General features: G+C 35.0%; 1 protein-coding gene across 2 annotated transcripts in view; it reads left to right on the forward strand.

Moving 5' to 3' along the window:
* FAM107B (family with sequence similarity 107 member B) overlaps window positions 1-19,160 on the forward strand; it is a 321,345-nt gene that overhangs the window by 281,861 nt on the left and 20,324 nt on the right. Inside the window, exon 1 of one of the 2 annotated variants that reach the window (XM_044679434.1) lies at window positions 15,614-15,665. The exons of the other annotated variant lie outside the window; for it this stretch is intronic. Coding sequence (XP_044535369.1) covers window positions 15,614-15,665 — 52 coding nt within the window. Of the gene's footprint in view, window positions 1-15,613; window positions 15,666-19,160 lie in introns of those variants that run through there. 2 annotated transcript variants of the gene reach the window in all.

Consider the following 19,160-nt stretch of genomic DNA (forward strand, 5'->3'; position numbering starts at 1 on the left):
GGAGGCGGTGCCTTCACCCACGTGGGCGCTCAGGGAAAGTCCCAGCCACCTGGGGTCCCTCGTCTTGCAGCGCACAGGTACGGCTCAGGGGCTGCCAGTGATTTTCTGGTTGCCCCAGTCCTGTTTACCGGCTTGTGCGGTGTGGGGGGTGGGGGAGGGGCTTCTTCCTCTCGTGTTTTAGTGTGAACTGTTTCACCCCTTTAAAGTGTGGAAATGCCCCGATTCTGCGTACCTTCAATGCTGCGCCCTGTTGTGTGGTTCCTTCGTTCCTCTGGACTCCTTTTTATTTCCCCTTGAGGGGTCCTGTGTGGTTCGGTCAGGAGAGATCGAGCAGCTGCTCCTTACTCTGCCGCCATCTTAACCGGAAGTCCTCAATACCTTTTTGCTTAAGTATTAAAACCATTTTAGCCCTAAAACTAAATAAACCTAAATGTTAAAACCTTTTTATTTAAATCTTGTTACATTAGACATAATTTCTTTAAAAAAAACTTAAGGGAAATGGCTAACTTAATAGCATTGAAATTTTTTTGTTAGAGAAATCTTTTATAATTGCTCTTCCAGAAAGGTTTAACAATTTCCTTTGTAGCCTACTGTAAGAGATGGGCATGTTGACATCTCATTTGTCCTGCCTGATTTCCACAGTCAAACCACAGTCCTGGTCACCCCCTGCCTAATATGTATATCTTAAAACAAATAGCATTTATACCAGTCAAAGAAGATCAGAACTTTTATTTTAAAAGAGCTGAGTATTGGCTGCTGGGAAGTTACTGAATATAGTTAAAGTGCAAAGTCCTTGAGCAATGAGTCCTGTTGCAAGAAAAACAGGCTAAACTTGGGTAACTCAGAGGGAACACAAAGTTCTTTAAATACTTTGTGGAGCTGGCCCTAGTTGATTTATCTAAGACCACTAGGATCTTTAGCTCTTAAATTTGGTGTCTCTTCTGCTCTAAGCCTTGCTGTACTAAAACACTTGGTATTGCTGGAGTATTTTGACTCAGTTGATGCTCTAGGACAGTGGGGAAAACCTTACATTTGGTTAAGTATGATTGATATTTCTCAAGTCCATGAAAACAGTCATTAAGCTTCTGGGGTTTTGAAGATTTGAGTTAATAAATATGTGTGGTTATGTGCATATACACATACATAGATATAACTATATATGTCTTTATTTGTGTTAATCCTAAAGATGTAATAATGTTATTTTTATTCCAGTCACTGCACCTTCTATTTTAGAAAGAAACCTGGAATTCTTTTTAGAGTCCTTTAAATTGTTAGAACTATTTCCTATATGCTCTTGCCAGTGCCAATGAGTCTTACATTCATAATGCTTGCCTGACATCCATGCTTCAAACAAAACATATTTTTGACTGACTGACCATCCCAGTAGTTCCAGAAATCTTACATTTTCCTTAACACTAGCCTTATTGTTTTAACTCTTATAAATTAAAAACCCAAAAGCCTGTCACGGTGATTTTTAGGATCTAAAAAACTTATTTTTTCAATCTTGGGTCATGTTTTTCTATTATGATTCTAAATTGGTTGTCTCCTGGTATTTGCAGAATTCTTTGCTGGGACTTTTTGATTGTTCTGATTGTACTATCGAAATCTTCAAATTTACTTTGGCCCCATGACCAAGTAAAATAAGCCCAGAAATTCCATTTTCTCTTATTCTTCAGGTTTTAGTACTGAACTGACATAGTTTCTGTTTTAGGTGATGAGAGTATAAAGGAGAATGAAATAGCTATTTATGGTAAATTATTTGGTGGCTAGCCTTTCTTGTTTTTTGTTTTGCTCTAAATATGCAGGTCAGTCTGTAGTAAAAGAGAGAGAAGGACCTACCAGCCTCCTAAGGGAATTGGATTGATGGGCAAAGCAGTGGTAGTGTTTGAAATTTGTCAGAACTTTCCAGTTTAAATGGAGATACTTATGGATGTAAAAGTTAAGAATAAATGCATACCAGCAAACTACCCTTAAATAATACCATAACCTTATTGTACTTTATTACAGATCCTCAAAGTCTTGCATAGGAAGTTATTACTGCTGTGGCTCAACTTTACTACTTTGGAATTAAAGTACAGATGGGCAAATGACAACCCACCCCAATACAAAGAGTCATTCATGGTATTACAACTCAACACTTGGGACACCACACTGCTGTGTAAACTCCAACCCTTTGGTCAAAGGCAGTTGGATTTAATTCATTTGTAAGAGGATTAACTTCCCAATAAATTGGAGAAATTTTCCTCCTTTGGATTTGGAAGATGGTGTAGCTAGGACAAAATTGCTTCTTTTGACCTTACCCCTTTCAGTCACCTGATTCTTTTTGGACCTGGATTTCCATCCTCCATTTGAGAGTCAGTGGTGAGTTTTACTACTTGTTATCCATAGAATGCCCAAAGGATCAGCACAAACTGTGGCAGGTTGGAAAACAAACTCTAATTGTAAGCACCTAGGCTATGTAAATAACTAAGCCCCAGAGTATAGCTAGACACAGACAAGTCTCAGAAGGCTGATAGAAATGCTTGATTGTTTAAATCTTCATATATTTATCTTTTCCCTTTAAAAACAAGCCAAAAATCAAATGAAATTAATTTTTCTTCTTTGAAAATGGTTAAGCAGTAATTAAGCTTGAGAAGTACCAACTCACATACATGCTATATTTTAAAGGTAATTATATATTGATTGTTTTGAAATCATAACACATTTTCCAGACACAATATTAGAAATGATAATTAGGTTCTCAGCCTATTGCCCTCTGCTCCCCATGCTTATTTAATTGATAATTTGGTAAAGTTCTATGTATTTGCTAAGAAAGCAGAAGGGTCTTGGAAATTATCTATGTGTGTGTGTGTGTATGTGTGTGTATATATATATATATATATATGCATGTATGTATATATATGTATATATATATATGATTATAATTTGGTTTCTTTAATTATATGGCTCAAGTTCCTTTCTACTATTTCACACAATACTGGTGATGAAAACAAAAACAATCACAAAATTGAATTATTTTTTCATTTATATCAAATAAATACTGGTATTAGAGGATATCAAGGAGATAGCAGGAAATTTGTGGAGATTCTGAAGGGGGCTTTGGAGTATTTTTGGAATTTTAAGCTGTTGAGTCAGTCCCTTTTTGGGAGAGGTACATTACTAGCACCAATCATATTTAATCAACCACGATTAGGGTTATATTTTGACTTCTAAATGGATTCAAGAGGACCTTTACTGAGCTTAATTGAGTAAGTTAGAAAGGAAAAGGAAAAGGGAAAGAGAATTATGGGAAGTTTTAGCTGTGCTTATGACAAAAACATCCAACTATGAATGATTCAGAAAGGGAAAGGAAGGCTCTTTTCGTGCTTATAAACCTCACAAGGGAGTCAGTAATTCTGGGTATTTATGTGAAAGTGTGCAACTACCCATTTCTTTATACAGTATGATAGCAAATGGGTTTTCATAATTAAAGGTATGTCTCAATTACTGTCATGCTAAGTTCTTATTCCTTAAGAGGCTTAGCATCATAACCAGGGGTATTTTTTTGTGGTCCTTTTTGTCAAAACTTACAAGGTGTAGGTAACATTGTCCATATAAAAAACAACTGGAGTGAAAATCTGATGAGTTACACAGGTGGGTATAGACTCTCCTTTTAGTAACACAAAAATCATTGGTATATATAACCTTAAAAAACAGTAGAGCAAAATGGGAGACCTCCCCCCCTAAAAGAGAATACTCTGCCTTGTCTGTGATTGGAGGGAGGATACAGTTCCTGTATTCCTAGCTGGTGTGTGGTCATATATCAATCTAGGATGATCTGTACCCAACTGTATAACTCATCAGCCAACATTACAAACCTTTTTAAAACTGTTTTAATAAGTTACCTCTCATTCTATTTTAGAATAATTTTAGAATAATTAGAATAATTTTAAATTCTTTACTCCAAGTCAAAAGAATCCTCAGGTGGGAAATGCTTACAATGTAAGGATAAAACAAAATAGTTTGAGTCACTTTGTGTTTGGAATAGAAATGTTTTTCCCCTAAATCCTCATGCCTCCTCCTGTATTTGTTGTCACAATTTAGTTTTTTGCAACAATGTTTTATTAAACAAGGTTTTCATTGATTACCTGAATCTTTATAGTATGAGTTACATCAATCTTCTCCAAGCAAGCAGAGAGTGAAACTTGGTGGAACAAAGACATTAGAAAATAAGACAAGACACTTGTGTGTTTTTTTTTTTGTTTGTTTGTTTGTTTTGGTTTTTGTTTTGTTTTTGTTTCCTTATAAACTAATTCTTGCTTTGCAAAATCTGCATCTACTTTCTAGCAGTTTCTGGGCTGGAGTTCAAAGCCTCACCTGGGAAATTTGACACTAGTTAATTAGTTGCTTAGTAAATAGTAGTCTGTTCACTGTACTATTTTAGGTTCTGTACCTCAGTAAAATAAATGTATGACCTAGTTCACAAGGTACTTGTGATTTAAGTAGTACACAGATAAGACAAACAGAGGCCCTTTTTATCCTCAGTCAGAAGACAGAGGGAGAAGAAAAAGTTGACCTATTTTTTCATTTTAGTTTGTATTACTCTGGAGTTTTATAGTAGTAGTCAAGGAAAAGAGAAGATAGGGAAAAGGCCTAAATCATTAAATAGATGGAGATATGGGAGTGATAAAAGTTCATAGACTCCTAAGAATTTTAGAGTTGAAAGTGATTTCAGAGATTATGTAATTTAATCCAGTCATTTTACAGGTCAGGAAACTAAGGTAGTTTGTCTAAGACTTGTCTAAGAGCTATTAATGAATGCAAAGAATACAGGGCAGATAAAGACTAAACCATCTGAATTTAAGTCCAGGCTGTAACACTTACTACTTTTGCAAGTATTTTTACTCTCTTAAATTTCTTTTCCCAGCTTTAAAGTGGAGGTAATAATGTTTCTTTTCTTAGAGGAATTATGGTATAGTGTAGCAATTCTCCCTAAGAACCTTTCCAGGGAATCCATGATGTCAAAATTATTTCAATAAAAATACCAAAGTATTATTTGCCTTTTAAAATATTCCCACACAATCTAGATATCTTCATTAAGCTAGAATTGTTTTAACTTTTTAAACAAAGTTTAAAAAATAAGATATACCATGTAATGGGTTTATTTGTTCTTTTGGAATGAATTAATAATTTTTTTAAAAATATCCATTTTAATCCTTAATGCCCTAAGCATCAATAGCTACAACCCACATAAACAAAGGTTCCCAAGAATTTTTAAGAATGTAAGGGGATCTTGGGCCCCCAAAGTCTGAGAACTGCTGGCAAAATGTATAAAATGCTAGGCTGGAGTCCAGATGACCTTAGTTCAAATCCTTCCTTTGATACTAGCTGAGTGAACTTGTAGTCATCAAGATTTTAACTCAAATGCTCCCTATAACTCTCTAGAATTGACCTGATAAGTTATAAATTGCAATCTCTTGATGAAATCCATGCTTGCCCTATCTACCTTATTGAGGGATTGTGAGGGTTGTGGTTCTTTCAAACATATAGCTAGTTTTCTATTAAAACAACATTTTCCTTTTTCCTTTTTGTTTTGCTTTCTGCTTTTTTGCTTTAAGTTTGTGACAAAATGATGGTCTGTGAGTTCCTGTAACAAAACATCCCCATGGGCTTACCACACCTGCTTCCTTTTCTAGAACTAGTAAAACAGTAAAGCTGCTATTTATATGAAGGGAAAACTCTGATCCCAAACCTATAATGTTTTATAGTTCAACTTTCCTTAAACAGTTTCTCTATAGCAGCCCTATGATTTATTTAACGCGAATAATTTGTAAGAGATTTTCTGTCTGTATTCTGAGGACCCCTAGGGTTTCATGAAGGTATTTATCAAGAAAGACTAGGTTTTCAGGTGTATTTGTGAAACAAATTGATTTAGATATTTTATATCTAATAGATATTATTAGATATCTAATATTAGATATCAAAAAAGCAAAAAAGCAGAAATATATATAATATAATCTAAATATATATCTTTTGTGTATATATATATATTTATGTGCAGATATTTATTTCTTAAGCTAATACCTTTCTTTTCTAAACAGTTATGTTCATTTGTACATGTTATAACTTGTTATACATGTTATAACCCTTATAACTTCTCAGCAATAGAGATGAGGCAGATCCCTGTTTTTGATTCAGCATATTTTATTGTAATCTCTTTTTTTGTCCTGTCATTTCCATCCAAATTTTGTTTTTTCCACTTTCTTCCACCTCTATTCCAGATTGGATTATTGTGTGCAAAGTAGAATACATTGTTTTTTTTTTTCAGTTTTTTTTTTTTATATAGAACATAGAATCATTTTTCTAGAACTAGAAGAGATATCAGAGAACTTAATCCAATCCCCTCATTTTATATACAATGAAACTAAGGTCTTGGAATTTATGTCCAGTTCAAGGTCACATAGGTGTAAGGCAGGATTTGAACATATCCTGTGACTACAGAGTCAGTGATTTTTCTACTATATCATACTGCCTCCTTCTATGGAAAATTAAATCTCTTAAATTGATTATAGTTCCATAACTTATAAAAATAATAAAGTTAATGCTTATAACTTTTTGAAGACCTCTATGTTTGACCATTTTGCTAAGTTTATGAGTTGTCCCTAAGTTTATGGGTAGCCCCTTTATGGACCAATTAAGTTTGTTATATTAGTTTCATTTATTTTCTCACCTTAAATAATTTTTGCATTCTGAGATGGCTTTCCCTTTCTAAAGAAAAGGAACCAATGGATATAACTCCCTCTGCTCAAGTTCAATTAATAATTACAATAGTGGATCATTTTAAAATAGTGTTTTACAAAGCACTTCATGTTCCACCTTTGGCAGGGGTCAGTAAGGGAGAAACTGGGAGAGTTTGGGGATATATTTGTGTATTTGGGGATAACCAGTATTGTTAAAGTTAGTGCTCAAATCCCTTCAATCTACTGATGAAGTCTTGATACTCTCCACCCCCTCCCCCCATCTTTTCTTCTCCTCTTTCCCTTTCTTGCCAGAGACTGATTTGGAGTATGAGGTTTATCTCTGTTTTTTAAAAGTTTATCTTTCTATGTTTAATTTTTTCTTTCATCTCTTAAATGAGCAAATATAATATAAGCTATTAACTAGCCACATTATTATCAAAAGAATGCAGCTGAAAGTCAGTATTTTTTTCCTGCGTGTATATAAAAAGAGAATACTTTTTCTAGGTAACTGAGTTAGTGGAGACTGGACTGGCATTAGGGTTGTTATCTGACACATTTTCCTACCTTTCGTTTAAGAGGAAATCCTCTCCCAGAGAGAAGTGCCAGCAACCAGGTGTGAAGGTTTGGTAGAAGTGACTTATAGCCTTCATCTGTCTACTAACCACAACACCATTGTTGGACCTATATGAAATCGATTTGCTAAATTATCCCGAGCTCCCCAAGGTGCCCGGGATGGTGACAGTGTCATTGAGGGAAGATCTTGACTGGGTACCTGCTGTGAGGTATATATAGAGAAAAGGCCCAGGCCTTTTGCCTTGATGGGTTTACAGTATTAATGAGGGTTTTGGACCTATCCTTGTGAAAAGCAATTTTTATTTGGTATTGTTAACTGGCAAATGAGTGATGTAGGCAAGAAATGTTATTATATATGTATATATATATATATCAGTGGAAGATGTAGATAACTGACTGTTGGAGTTATCAGAGAAAACTTCATGGAGAAAGTTGAATTTAGATTAAATGCACAGAATTTTGGTAGACAGAAAGGAAAGCAGCAAGGCATTTTGTCACAGTGCAATATATACTTTTAAATAATAATTAAAATTGCATCTCTTCGCATGTTCAGTGGGTGTATACCTTGCCTACTCTAGTTCCTGTTCTTCTTCTAGATTTCTAGCTTGACTGTCTAGAAGAATGGTAATACCATTGACAGAAGTCAGAAGTAGGAGCCAATTTGAGGGAATCAATGAAACAATTTTGAGGTTTTTTTGTTTTGTTTTTTTTTTTTTTTTAAGTTTAAGGCACAAGTCATTCATGTAGATTGATAATGAGACAGCATGATACAGTAGAAAGAGTCCTGGCTCTGTAGCCAGTAGACATTTGCAAATAAGGAAGTTGGACTAGATGGTCTCTCTGAAATCTTTTCCAATTAAAAATCTATAATCCTGTGTTATTTGATGCTGTGAAAAGGATCACCAAAGGAGAGAGTGAAGAGAAAGTAGAACAGAAAGTCAACAACTGAACTTTGGAGAAACTCTCATATTTGTTTAGAAAGAAGAGAAATCACTAAAGGAAATAAAAATGAGAAAGATAGGAAGGGAAAAATATAAAACCAAAAAAGGAGGAAGTTTCTAATCAGAAAGTTTGGTCTAGTCTGAAGCATCCCAGGACTTTGGAGAAGTTCAAAAGCTTGAGTACTAGGACTGAGAGTAGTTAGCACTTATCCTTAAGAAGTCACTTTAGGAAAAAGATTCCAACTAAGTATGGACTTTGTAAATTAAAAGCTTGCTCATTTGATTCCTGTAATTATTCTGTGCCTTTGAGGCATTATTGCCTTCTTGGTCATATACTTTTAATGGCAACTAGAGCTGTTGCTATGGGTTTTGTGATCCAGCCTTAGAGTGGGAAGAAGGTAGGACCTTTTCTCTGAAAGAACATTTGCCCCCTCCGTGGTGGGCAGAGGAAAAAGTTCTGTAACTAAGAGCAGGAAGAATGGGGACTGACCCAGACAATAGCATTCTGAAAGGACCAGAATCCTCATAACTGTACTCAGATGGGAATGTCCTTGGCTTTAAGTGTATTCAGACCCTTCCCTGAAAAAATTTTTTGTTTATTGTTTTAAAGTCACTACAAGTTTTTTCCAATCAGTAATTTTAAACCGAATTAGAGCAGCAGGCTCATTAGTGGAGATAATCTGATTCAATTTGTCAGTCTTTCTTTTGCTCATTTTATATACAGGTATGTTACAAAGTCACAAACTCATTCCCCACAGGCATCATATATAATGAGGGCAAAGATGGACAATTTATAAGCCCTCTGGGCTTTGTATTCATTTATATTTGACCTAAGTCCATGAGCCTTAATTGCTATAGGTGTGAGACATAAATTTTACCAGAAAATCCTGTACTTAAGGGAATGTATGTCAGGTCCCTAAGTGCAGAAATGTGTTCTGCTTATTTTAGTAAAAATGTATTTAGAATTAGCCATCAGACAGAGGAAATTAGTACTTGGTAAAGGGCATCTATAGAATTTAGTTGTCTCATCAACCTCCTGTTGTCACTTACTTTTCCTGTAATAGGTTCAGAAAGCTATTGAATAACTTGTGGACTGAATGAATAATGTGTTAAGTGTATTTTTTTTCAAGCTGATGTAGGTGCTATTGTGATTTAACAAAATATAAATTCACTTTAAAAAGTGTAATTTAGGTTGTAGCTGTTTTTGTGAGAGAGTGGAAAGACCATTGGTTTTGAGGACCAGAGCCTGGTCTGGCTAGCTTTGTGACCTTGAGAAAGTCAATACCTTTCTGGGCCTCAATTCAGTCATTTGTATAATAAGGAATTATTAGTTGCCTTCGGGGCTTTTTTCCAATAAAGTTCTATAAGCTTAAAATTAATTTGATGGTTATTTAATGTTATTTTGTTATACATATAAAGACTATTCCATCCTTCCTCAGTGCTTTTTCACTCCTTTGTTTTTAATTTTAATTCTGTCTCCTTTTCAGATTAGTCTTGAATACTCAGTTTCACTATGAGAGCCATGTGACTCATTTGATTTATTTTATTACTTAAAAAAAAAACCTATGGTTTTCAGAAGTTAAAAAAAGTAACGTGGTACCTTGAAGAAGAACAATAAAACTCTTCTTAAAAAATATTGTGACTTTGAAATGGGAGAGGAAAGGAATTTAATAAGTACAGCCTTTTTTCGCTTCATCTGCCAGCTAGATTACTTCACAGTTACCCTAACAATTTGTTAGAGGCCCTGTCAACCTCTAAAGGAGTTTTTTGTCATGGGAGTGACCTAGTCAGGTCTGTGCTTTAGAAATGTGTCTTTGACAGCTGTAGACTAAGGGAAACAATTCATAGAAGGTCACAATATCATAGGTTATGGAGGGCAGCTTGGTGGTACAGTGGATAGAGTGTAAGGCCTGGTTCACATCTGGCTTCATACTAGCTGTGTGACCCCGGGCAAGTCACTTAACTGTGCTTGCTTCAGTTTCCTCATCTGTGAGAGGAAATGGCAAACCACTCTAGTATCTTTGTCAAGAAAACCCAGGTGGGATCATGACAACACAGTATTCAGGGCAAGAGATTGTGAATTAAGGGAAGGGGGGATAGATACAAGATTCAATGGGAAATGTTGTTTCTCAGGAGAGAAATTAGGGCAGGATATGTGATTATTACCATGAGAATCTGTGTGGAAAGCCCTGGACTATGGTTTCTGGAGTGACCTGGTTTTTAACCCCATTTCTGGCATTTAAAGTTATAGAAATTTGGTTTCTCCAAACTTTAGTTTTCTCATCTATACTGTGGGGAAAATACCTGTAGTATCAGAGAAAGGGTTATAAATATCACTATCATATGCCAAAAGTACAGAGTAAGTGCCATGGGAATTCAAGGGAGAGAAAGGGACTTTCCAGTACTTTCCAATTAGGGGAGAGGGAGGTATCAGGGAAAGTTTGATTCATTTTTTCATTGATGGCATCTAAAGAGTCTAGCAACAAATTAACTAATCCATTACTTTTCAAGCATTTATTGTCAACTTTTGTACATTTAATGGGAGACAAGTAAAAATAATCTCTTGGATTAACCGTATTTGATTCTTGATAAGCCTAGGCTGAAAGTTATTGATCTTATCTCTCAAACATAACATTTTAAAATTATTTTATGAGACCTACGACTTCACTGCAGGGTCTGCAACTAATTACCTTGACTGCCTGGAGCATTGTGAGGTTTGCCCTAGATCAGGCAGCCAGCTTGTGTCGGAGGTGAGAAGTTAACTCACACATTTCTGATTCTAAGGTTGGTGTTCTATCACCTACCTTTTTCTGCTTCTCTGAAGACTTTATTAAATATATGAAATAATTCAGTTCCACAAACATTTATTGAATATATACAACATGTTAGGCATTGTGCTAGGCACAAGGGTCTAAAGACAAACAGAAAAAAAAATTAAACACTAGATCCTTAAGGAGTTTAAATCCACTATGAATATGCAGCATACACACAATAAAATACATAGTTTATACAATGTAATACAATAATAATCTCTTATAATTTAAGAAAGGAGAGAGAAAAAAGATGGATGCATTCCAGACAAGTACAAGGAGGCTAAGAGAGAATATAATGTTACATGAACAGCCATCAGACCAGATTTTAGAACAGAGAACAACTCTCTTTCCTCACCTCCCCCAATATATACTCAAACCCAGTTGAAAGATTCTCTGATAACCAGTAAGAGGAATTCCGGCAGCTCTTCCAGTAGTCCTAAAAACTTGTGACTAAATGTCTTAACTTAAAGGTTAAAAGTAGGGAGAATACACGGGTATCAGGAACATGGCCAGTAACATAATCTTAAAGTTGCAGCTGTGGTTTCTTTCCAAACTTTATCAAACTTTGATAAGGTTTTTATAGTATTTACCTAGAAAGGAGCCCCTAAAGGACCTTGACTCCTGGTATTTGTAACCTTTTTTGAGTCATGGATGCCTTTGGCAGTCTGGTGAATCCTATGAACTCCTCAGAACGTTTAAAAATACATAAAATAAAATTACAAAGGAAACCCATTATATTGAAATAATTATGAAAGTTTAAAAAACCCCACTCAGGCTGAGTCCTTGCTTTAGTCCTATTGCTTTATTTTACTGATTTGCACAGGGAGGAAGTGACTTTCCCAAGGCTACTCTAGTTAAGTGGTAGAACTGGCACCTGAACCTTGTTTTTCTGCCTATAACTCCCATGTTCTTTCAGTTACAATGTACTGCTGCATCATAGTACCAGAAACTGCTATTGTACTCAAATCTATATCTGTTCCTTTTATAAAGCTTCTCTGAGTAGTGTAATGTAGTCATATCTTACTAATTTGCTAATATGGTTTAGGGAACAGTTTGAGAAGTTTCTTTGTACTTTGCAGGTTTTAATAGAATTAAGGTTACTTACTGTTCTTAACCAAGCAGGGGAGGTCGGCTTACCTGTACGGCCAGTGCCACCTACTGGCAAATGACGCAGCATCCCAACCATCTCGGTAACTGGCTCTGCCCAGCAGGCTGGACTGCCTTCTGTTTGTTATAAGGGTCTCTCCCTTTATTTTCATGCCTTGAACTTTAAATCTCTGATGCATCTGGAAAGATACATATTGTGGGGAGGTAGTAAATACTTTTGATATTTTCCCAAGCATGTCATTCTTTGGCATTTACACAGAAGTTTATTTGCCAAGTGCTTTGCATTTATTTCTGTTAGATGTTATTTCTATGTAAATAGAGATTTGGAAAGCCTCTGAGGGACTTGCCTGAGAGTTGTATATAGTTGTATATATAGGATGAATGGTTGGTGCATGCCTAAAGCTTGCTTTTTGTATTTCTGCTCCTAAACTATATATATATATATATATGCAGGATCTGACCCTTTGGGGGAGGGGGGGAGAACATGGTAAAAAAAAAGTAGGAGCTGGCTTTAAGCATGATTCTGTGGACCATATATCCAGTGCCTACGAACCAGGAGATGGTAGCATTTGCATTGTCAATAACAGTTTTTTTCCTACTCAGACTAGTTCTCTGAATCTCTAGTTCTGCCTTACAGGATAAAGTCATATAGGACCCCGTCAGAAGAATGTCAGATGGAATAATTTCAGTTTATCAGTTAAGTACCTACTATGTGTAGAGAGCACCCTGCTGGTCCCAGGAGATGGGAAGAGAGGTGATAGGGCTTCTGATTTTCTAGAACTTGACTTGTTTGAACAGAGAGATTAGGGAAACACTCTTCTATCATCTTCATAGGATCATAGATTTAGAATTGGAAAGGTTATCTAGTCCAACTCTTTTATGTTTTACATACATAAAAAATTCCCCTAAGTCTAAAGAAGGGATACAATTTGTCTTTTATAGGCATCTTAAACAGCTGGGAAGAAGTTAATAACATAAACGGTGTTATAAATCTGAAGTAGAAAAAAACCTCAAAGGTCATCTAATCCAACCTCTTCATTTAAAAAAATAATAAAACTAAGATCCAGTTAAATTACTCACCAAGATCCTAAAGTGACTTGTCCTAAGTAAAGGTCAGAGGTATAATTGGATTCCAGATCCTCTCACTAGAACCAGCACTCTTTGTGTTATAAAGAAAATTATGATATAATCTGGAGGAATTCCTTTCTTTTTCAACGTCTTTATATCTAGGATTGAAAACAGATGTGTTACTTGTATATTCAGGGAGAGCATTACTGTTATTTTTCTTTTAGAGCTTCTAAAAATTGGAAACCATAATGTGGACCAAGTTTCTCTGAAAGAATGCTATAGAATTATTTGTAACTACAAGCCCTTCTAGTAATTCAGAGGCCTAAAAATACTTTACAAAAAGATCTTTTGATTGGTTATAGTAGACTTAGAACATATTGGACCTGTTTAAACTTATAAAGTTTCTTGAGATTTTTTATGGAAACATACTTTTGTACAACATCATTTTTAAGTCTAGGTACATGGGAGAATTATGATCCCTTTCAGCTGATACTAATTTAAATTCCCATGAGTCTGAATTTTACATTTTTGTTGTAATACTAATGAAACTAGCACATATCTTCTGGATGAATTCTTGATTGGTGCGAAATAATGTATTTGTTTCCTTAATGTATTTGGGAAATTCATCACCACAAATGGTATTTTCCATTGTAAAGTAAAAAACACAAAAAATGCTGGGAGTAGGAGATGGGGGTGGAGCTTAGAATGTACCTTTTGAAATAGAATTCAAAAAAGCTAAGAAACTATGCTTACCTGTAAGCCCAGGACTTTTTTATTTTCTAGGAAATAGAAGTTCAATATTTGCCTCTAATGATGGAATGAACTAAGTCTGATGAGAAGCTTTAAAGAGATTTTTAGTAAGATTAGAAGTCAGCTCTAAGTTTTGGATTCTATAACTGAAGACTGGTCATATAAAGTATGTAGCAAATTTGATCAATCTGAACACTGCCTGGCTAATTTTCCTTGGTATTCCCAATAAATTGTTTACTAGACTGAAAACTTTATTCTTGCATATCATGCAAATTTACTTACCTCTGACATAATACTTTGTTCCTGTTTAATGCCCATTCAAATTCCTTTCACCCTATCTTCACTTTTGCTATCTTTCTCACCAGATTTTTACTTGGAGAAACCCATTTTCTCCCTTTGTAATTTTATAAATTAGAGTTTTATTTTTATTTTGTAGTTCTACTGCATATGAAATATTAAATTTGGTCACAGGCTCCCCCTGGTGTTAAGTATTAATTTAATAGAATGCTAGAGAGCTGGAAGGGATCTTAGCTCAGGACTCCAAATTTAAAATGAAGGAAAGGAAGTTGAGGCTAAGTAACTTTTTTCAGGGTCACAGAGGAAAAGAGTGAGAAATTTAATTCTAGAAACAAGTCTTCTGCATCCTAGCCTGGAGTTTTGTACTTCATAATGCCTTATCACACCTAACAGTTATTAAGGCACTTTATATTTGCAAAGGACTTTTATAAAGCATCTACTTTTGTATGTAGAAAAAATGTGATGGTGGGATATTTTCACAGCTTCTGTGGAATAGCTTGTAATAAAGAAAAAAGGGACCTTGACTGTAATTTAGAAGGGAAATGTTGTAATGCTGTAACTCCTTTAGCAATGGAGCACAGACAGGAATGACCACAGGGGAGCTAAAGCCAGTAATTCCTTAAGTTACATGGCATTCAAAATTCAGATAACTCATTTTCAGTAAAGGCAGAGTGCCTAGATGGCAAAAAAAAGTCAATTAAAAAAAACATTAAGTCCTATGTGTTGGCATATTGATGGAGGTAAGACTGTGTTGAAGCACCCACATCACCATGTATACACCATGTAGCATGGGGGAGAGTCTAGAAGAGCCAGCCTCAGATCCTTATTCAATCCAATTCCTACTTGGAACATTTACAAGCTTTGTGACCAAAGGCAACTCAAGTTTTCTCCTAGATAAAATAGGGATATCAAGGAGCTAACTGACAGGGTTGTTTTGAGTATCAAGTAAGATGATGTATCGAAAGCTCTCCACTCCTATCATAACACACAGTAACAATATGTTTCTATGGCTTCGCTGAGAGGCTCTAGCTCTATGCCAGGCAGACACAGACCCATCAGGGAGAGAATGACGATTCACATCCTGGGCAGTTGTGCATTTGTTTGCTTTTCGTCTCCTGCTATCAGCCTGAATGCGGAAGGCCATTGGTCTTGGCTGGGTCTTCCATTATTTGAGGAGAAGGAAGCCAGCCTTTTTTTGGGGTCATATCATAGCCTTTATGAAATGATTAACCAGATCGAAACTGCCATTTATACCTGTAAAAGAATAAAGGTGCTTGTGATGTAGTTTAACTGTTACTGGAGACGGTGCGTTTGGTGCCTTAGCTGGGAACAGTAGCATTCTCAGATGGGACAACATATACCCCCGGGGATGACTGTGACAAATTCATTTGTTCAAGGTTTGTAAGTAGTTGGAAGTTTTGCTCTAGTAGGCTATTTATTTATTTATTTATTTATTTTTAGGGCCCTTACCTTCTGTCTTAGAATCATTAGGAAGTATCTTTTCCAAGGCAGAAGAGTGGTAAGAGCTAGGCAGTGGGGGTTAAATGACTTGCCCGGAGTCATAGAGTTAGGAAGTATTTAAACATATAGTAGGTTTTTTATGTTTGCATCTAATATAGGTGATGTTTAAGGTATTTGGCATCTAACTTTAGTAGTGAGTTATTTGGGTTGCTTTATTGAATTTAGTGTTATTATATCTAATATAACAAAAGTATCAAACCTACTGCCTTGAACTTAGAATATAGAAATAATTTAAAAGATATTACCATGTATATTTCATATGAAAATTTATGTACATTTTGTTTTCACAAGTTTTTAGTGTTTTTTATACAGTGCAATTCAATATTGATTTAATTCTCATGTTGATGGCAGTGTATAAGCTGAGACTTACTTTTCATAAAGGATATTGTGAAAAATGTTTTATACCTTGTATTTAATTTAACAGCATGTTCTTTGGGATAATTTAAAGTACTATAAAACTTATCACTGGGTATTGGGGATTACTTCACATCTAAGAAAACTGAAGAATTAAGTGACTTAAGGACCTTAGTTCAGGGTTTTCTCATCCAAAGTATGCACATACATCAGTGCATTGTGAAAATCTGATTGATGTAACTTTCTTGAAGTCCCATCTAATTCTCAGAGAAAAGTTTCCTTTTCCATTTCATCACCATATGTGGCAGCATACTGCTGCTGTCATGCATAGCCATACAAAAATATCCCTTGTCAGAATTAGAATTATAGAGGTAATTCTGTGGAAGTACTAACTCAATGAGTTGATTGGGACAGAAAAAGAGAATAGAATCTGACTTTTATCAAGAAGTTATGTTTCTCATTCTTCTGGCCTCCTGACAGCTGATGATTTCAGGATGAAGTCTATGACATGTTTTCGACATGGCCAATACTTGAATTTATTTTGCTTGACTATGCATATTAGTTACAAGAGTTTTGCTTTTTTTTCTGTCTCTTTTTTTTTGCAGAACAAAATAATTTTATTTTTGAGATGGCCAGTATGGAAACTTATTTGGACTATACATGTGTTTATCATTTTATTTTTCTCCAATCACATATTTAAAAAGTTAATATACTTTAAAAAGAATTTTGAGTCTTGAATTCTTTTTCTCTTTTCCCCCCTCCCAAGCCAAGATGGTTAGCATTCTCATATATATATATATATAATTTTAGATGTGGAATCATAGAAAACAATTTTCCCAAATTAATCCATTTATGGAAGGAAACTCAAACAAAAATTAAAAGAGAAAATGAAAAATTTGCTTTAGTCTGGATTCAGATTTCATCAGTTCCTTCTTTGAAAGCTGATGGTCTCTTTTATCATGTGCCCAGTGGGATTGTTTTGAATCATTTCATTGCTGAAAATTACAAAATCATTCACAGTTTTTCATTGTACAGTATTCCCATCACGATCTACAATGTTCTCCAAATTCTGCTCATTTCAGTCTGCTTTAATTCATGTAAGTCTTTTCAGGTTTTTCTGAGCTCCTCCTGCTTGTCATTTCTTACATCACTATAGTATTTCATTAGTCATATACTGTAACTTAGCCATTCCCCAAATGATGGATATCCCGCTGTTTTCCAATTCTTTGCCCCTACAAAAAGAGCTGCTGTGTGTGTACTGTTTTAAAGCCCTTTGGGCATAGGTCCAAATGGCTCTCCAGAATGATTGAATCAATTCATAACTCCCAGCAATGCATTAGTGGCTCAATTTTCCCACATCCCCACCAAGTTTTGTCATCTTCCTTTTCTGACATAATAGCTTATCAAACAAGTGTGGGGTAGTACCTCAGAGTTGTTTTATTTTTCATTTCCCTAATTAATAGTGATATAGAGCATTTTTTGCATGACTATAGAGAGCTTTAAGTACTTTGTCCAAGAACTGTCTGTTCATAATCTTTGACCATTTATTAATTGGAGAATGACTTGTATTCTTATACATTCAACTCATTTCTCTATATAATTAAGAAATGAGGCTTTTATTAGAGAGACCTCTAAAATTTTTTTGTACTATTCTGATTATGTTTTATTACTCTCCATCCTATTTCCCCCAGTTTAGCTGCTGACCCACCACCTCCTCTGATTTGCCCTCTTTTCTATCAGTATCACTGTACTTCTCTTATCCCTTCCCCTCCTACTTTCCTATAAGGTAAGGTAGATTTCTCTTGAATTTCTATAAAATTAATTTCATCCATTCTTCCCTTGTTGTGCCAGTTCTTATGAGAGTAAGATTCATGTGTTCCTCTCTCTATTTCCCCATCTTCTCCTCTACTGTAAAAGCTCTTTCATGACACTTTTATGTGTGATAATTTAGCTCATTGTTTTTCCCTTTCACCACTTTCTTATTCCTTATTTTTATTATTTTTTATATTATCCCATAATATTCAACTCATACCCTTGCCCTCTATCTATGTAACTCCTTGTAACTGCCCTTGTAAGGATAAAGTTCTTAGGAGTTACACGAATCATAGTCCCTTGTAGGTATGTAAACAGTTTAACCTTATTGAATGTCTTTTGATTTCTCATTCTTGTTTACCTCTTTATACTTCTCTTGAGTCTTATATTTGAGAGCTATATTTTCCATTCAGCTCTGGTCTTTTCATCAGGAATATTTCAAAGTATTCTATTTCATTGAATATCCATTTTTCCTCCTGAAGGATTAAGCTCAGTTTTGCTGGGTGAGTGATTATTTGTTGAAGTCCTAACTCCTTTACCTTTGGGAATATGATATTAGGCCTTTGTATTCCTTAATCTAAAAGCTGCTAAATCTATTATTCTGAAGGTGGCTCCATGATTTTTGAATTATTTCTTTTTTTGACTGCTTCCAATATTTCCTTCTTGACCTGGGAATTCTGGAATTTGGCTATCATAGTCCTGGAAGTTGTCTTTTAGAATCTCTTTCAGGAGATGATTGTTGGATTCTTCCAATTTCGCTGGTTCTAGAATATCAGGGCAGTTTTCCTTGATAATTTCTTGAAAGAAGACATCAGGGCTCATTTTTTGGTCATGGCTTTTGGTTAGTCCAATAATTCTTATATTATATTGTCTCTCCTGGATTTATTTTCCAGGTCAGTTTTTCCTATGAGATTTTCAAATTTTCTTTTTTTTTTTTTTTTCATTCTTTTGAGTTTGATTATTTCTTGATGTCTCAGGGAGTCATTGGCTTCTACTTGCCCAGTTCTATTTTTTAAGGCATGGCTTTCTTGATTGAGCTGTTATACCTCCTTTTCTATTTGGCCAGTTCTGATTTTTAGAATTCTTTTCCTCAGTGAACTTCTTTTTCCCTATGGCTAATTCTGCCTTTTAAGAAGTTCTTCTCTTAATTAGATTCTTGTGCCTCTTTTGCCAATTGGCCTTTTCTGTTTTTAAAGGTATTAAAT

The sequence above is a fragment of the Gracilinanus agilis genome, chromosome 5, assembly GCF_016433145.1.
Source record: "Gracilinanus agilis isolate LMUSP501 chromosome 5, AgileGrace, whole genome shotgun sequence".
NCBI classification, from domain to species: Eukaryota; Metazoa; Chordata; class Mammalia; order Didelphimorphia; family Didelphidae; genus Gracilinanus; species Gracilinanus agilis.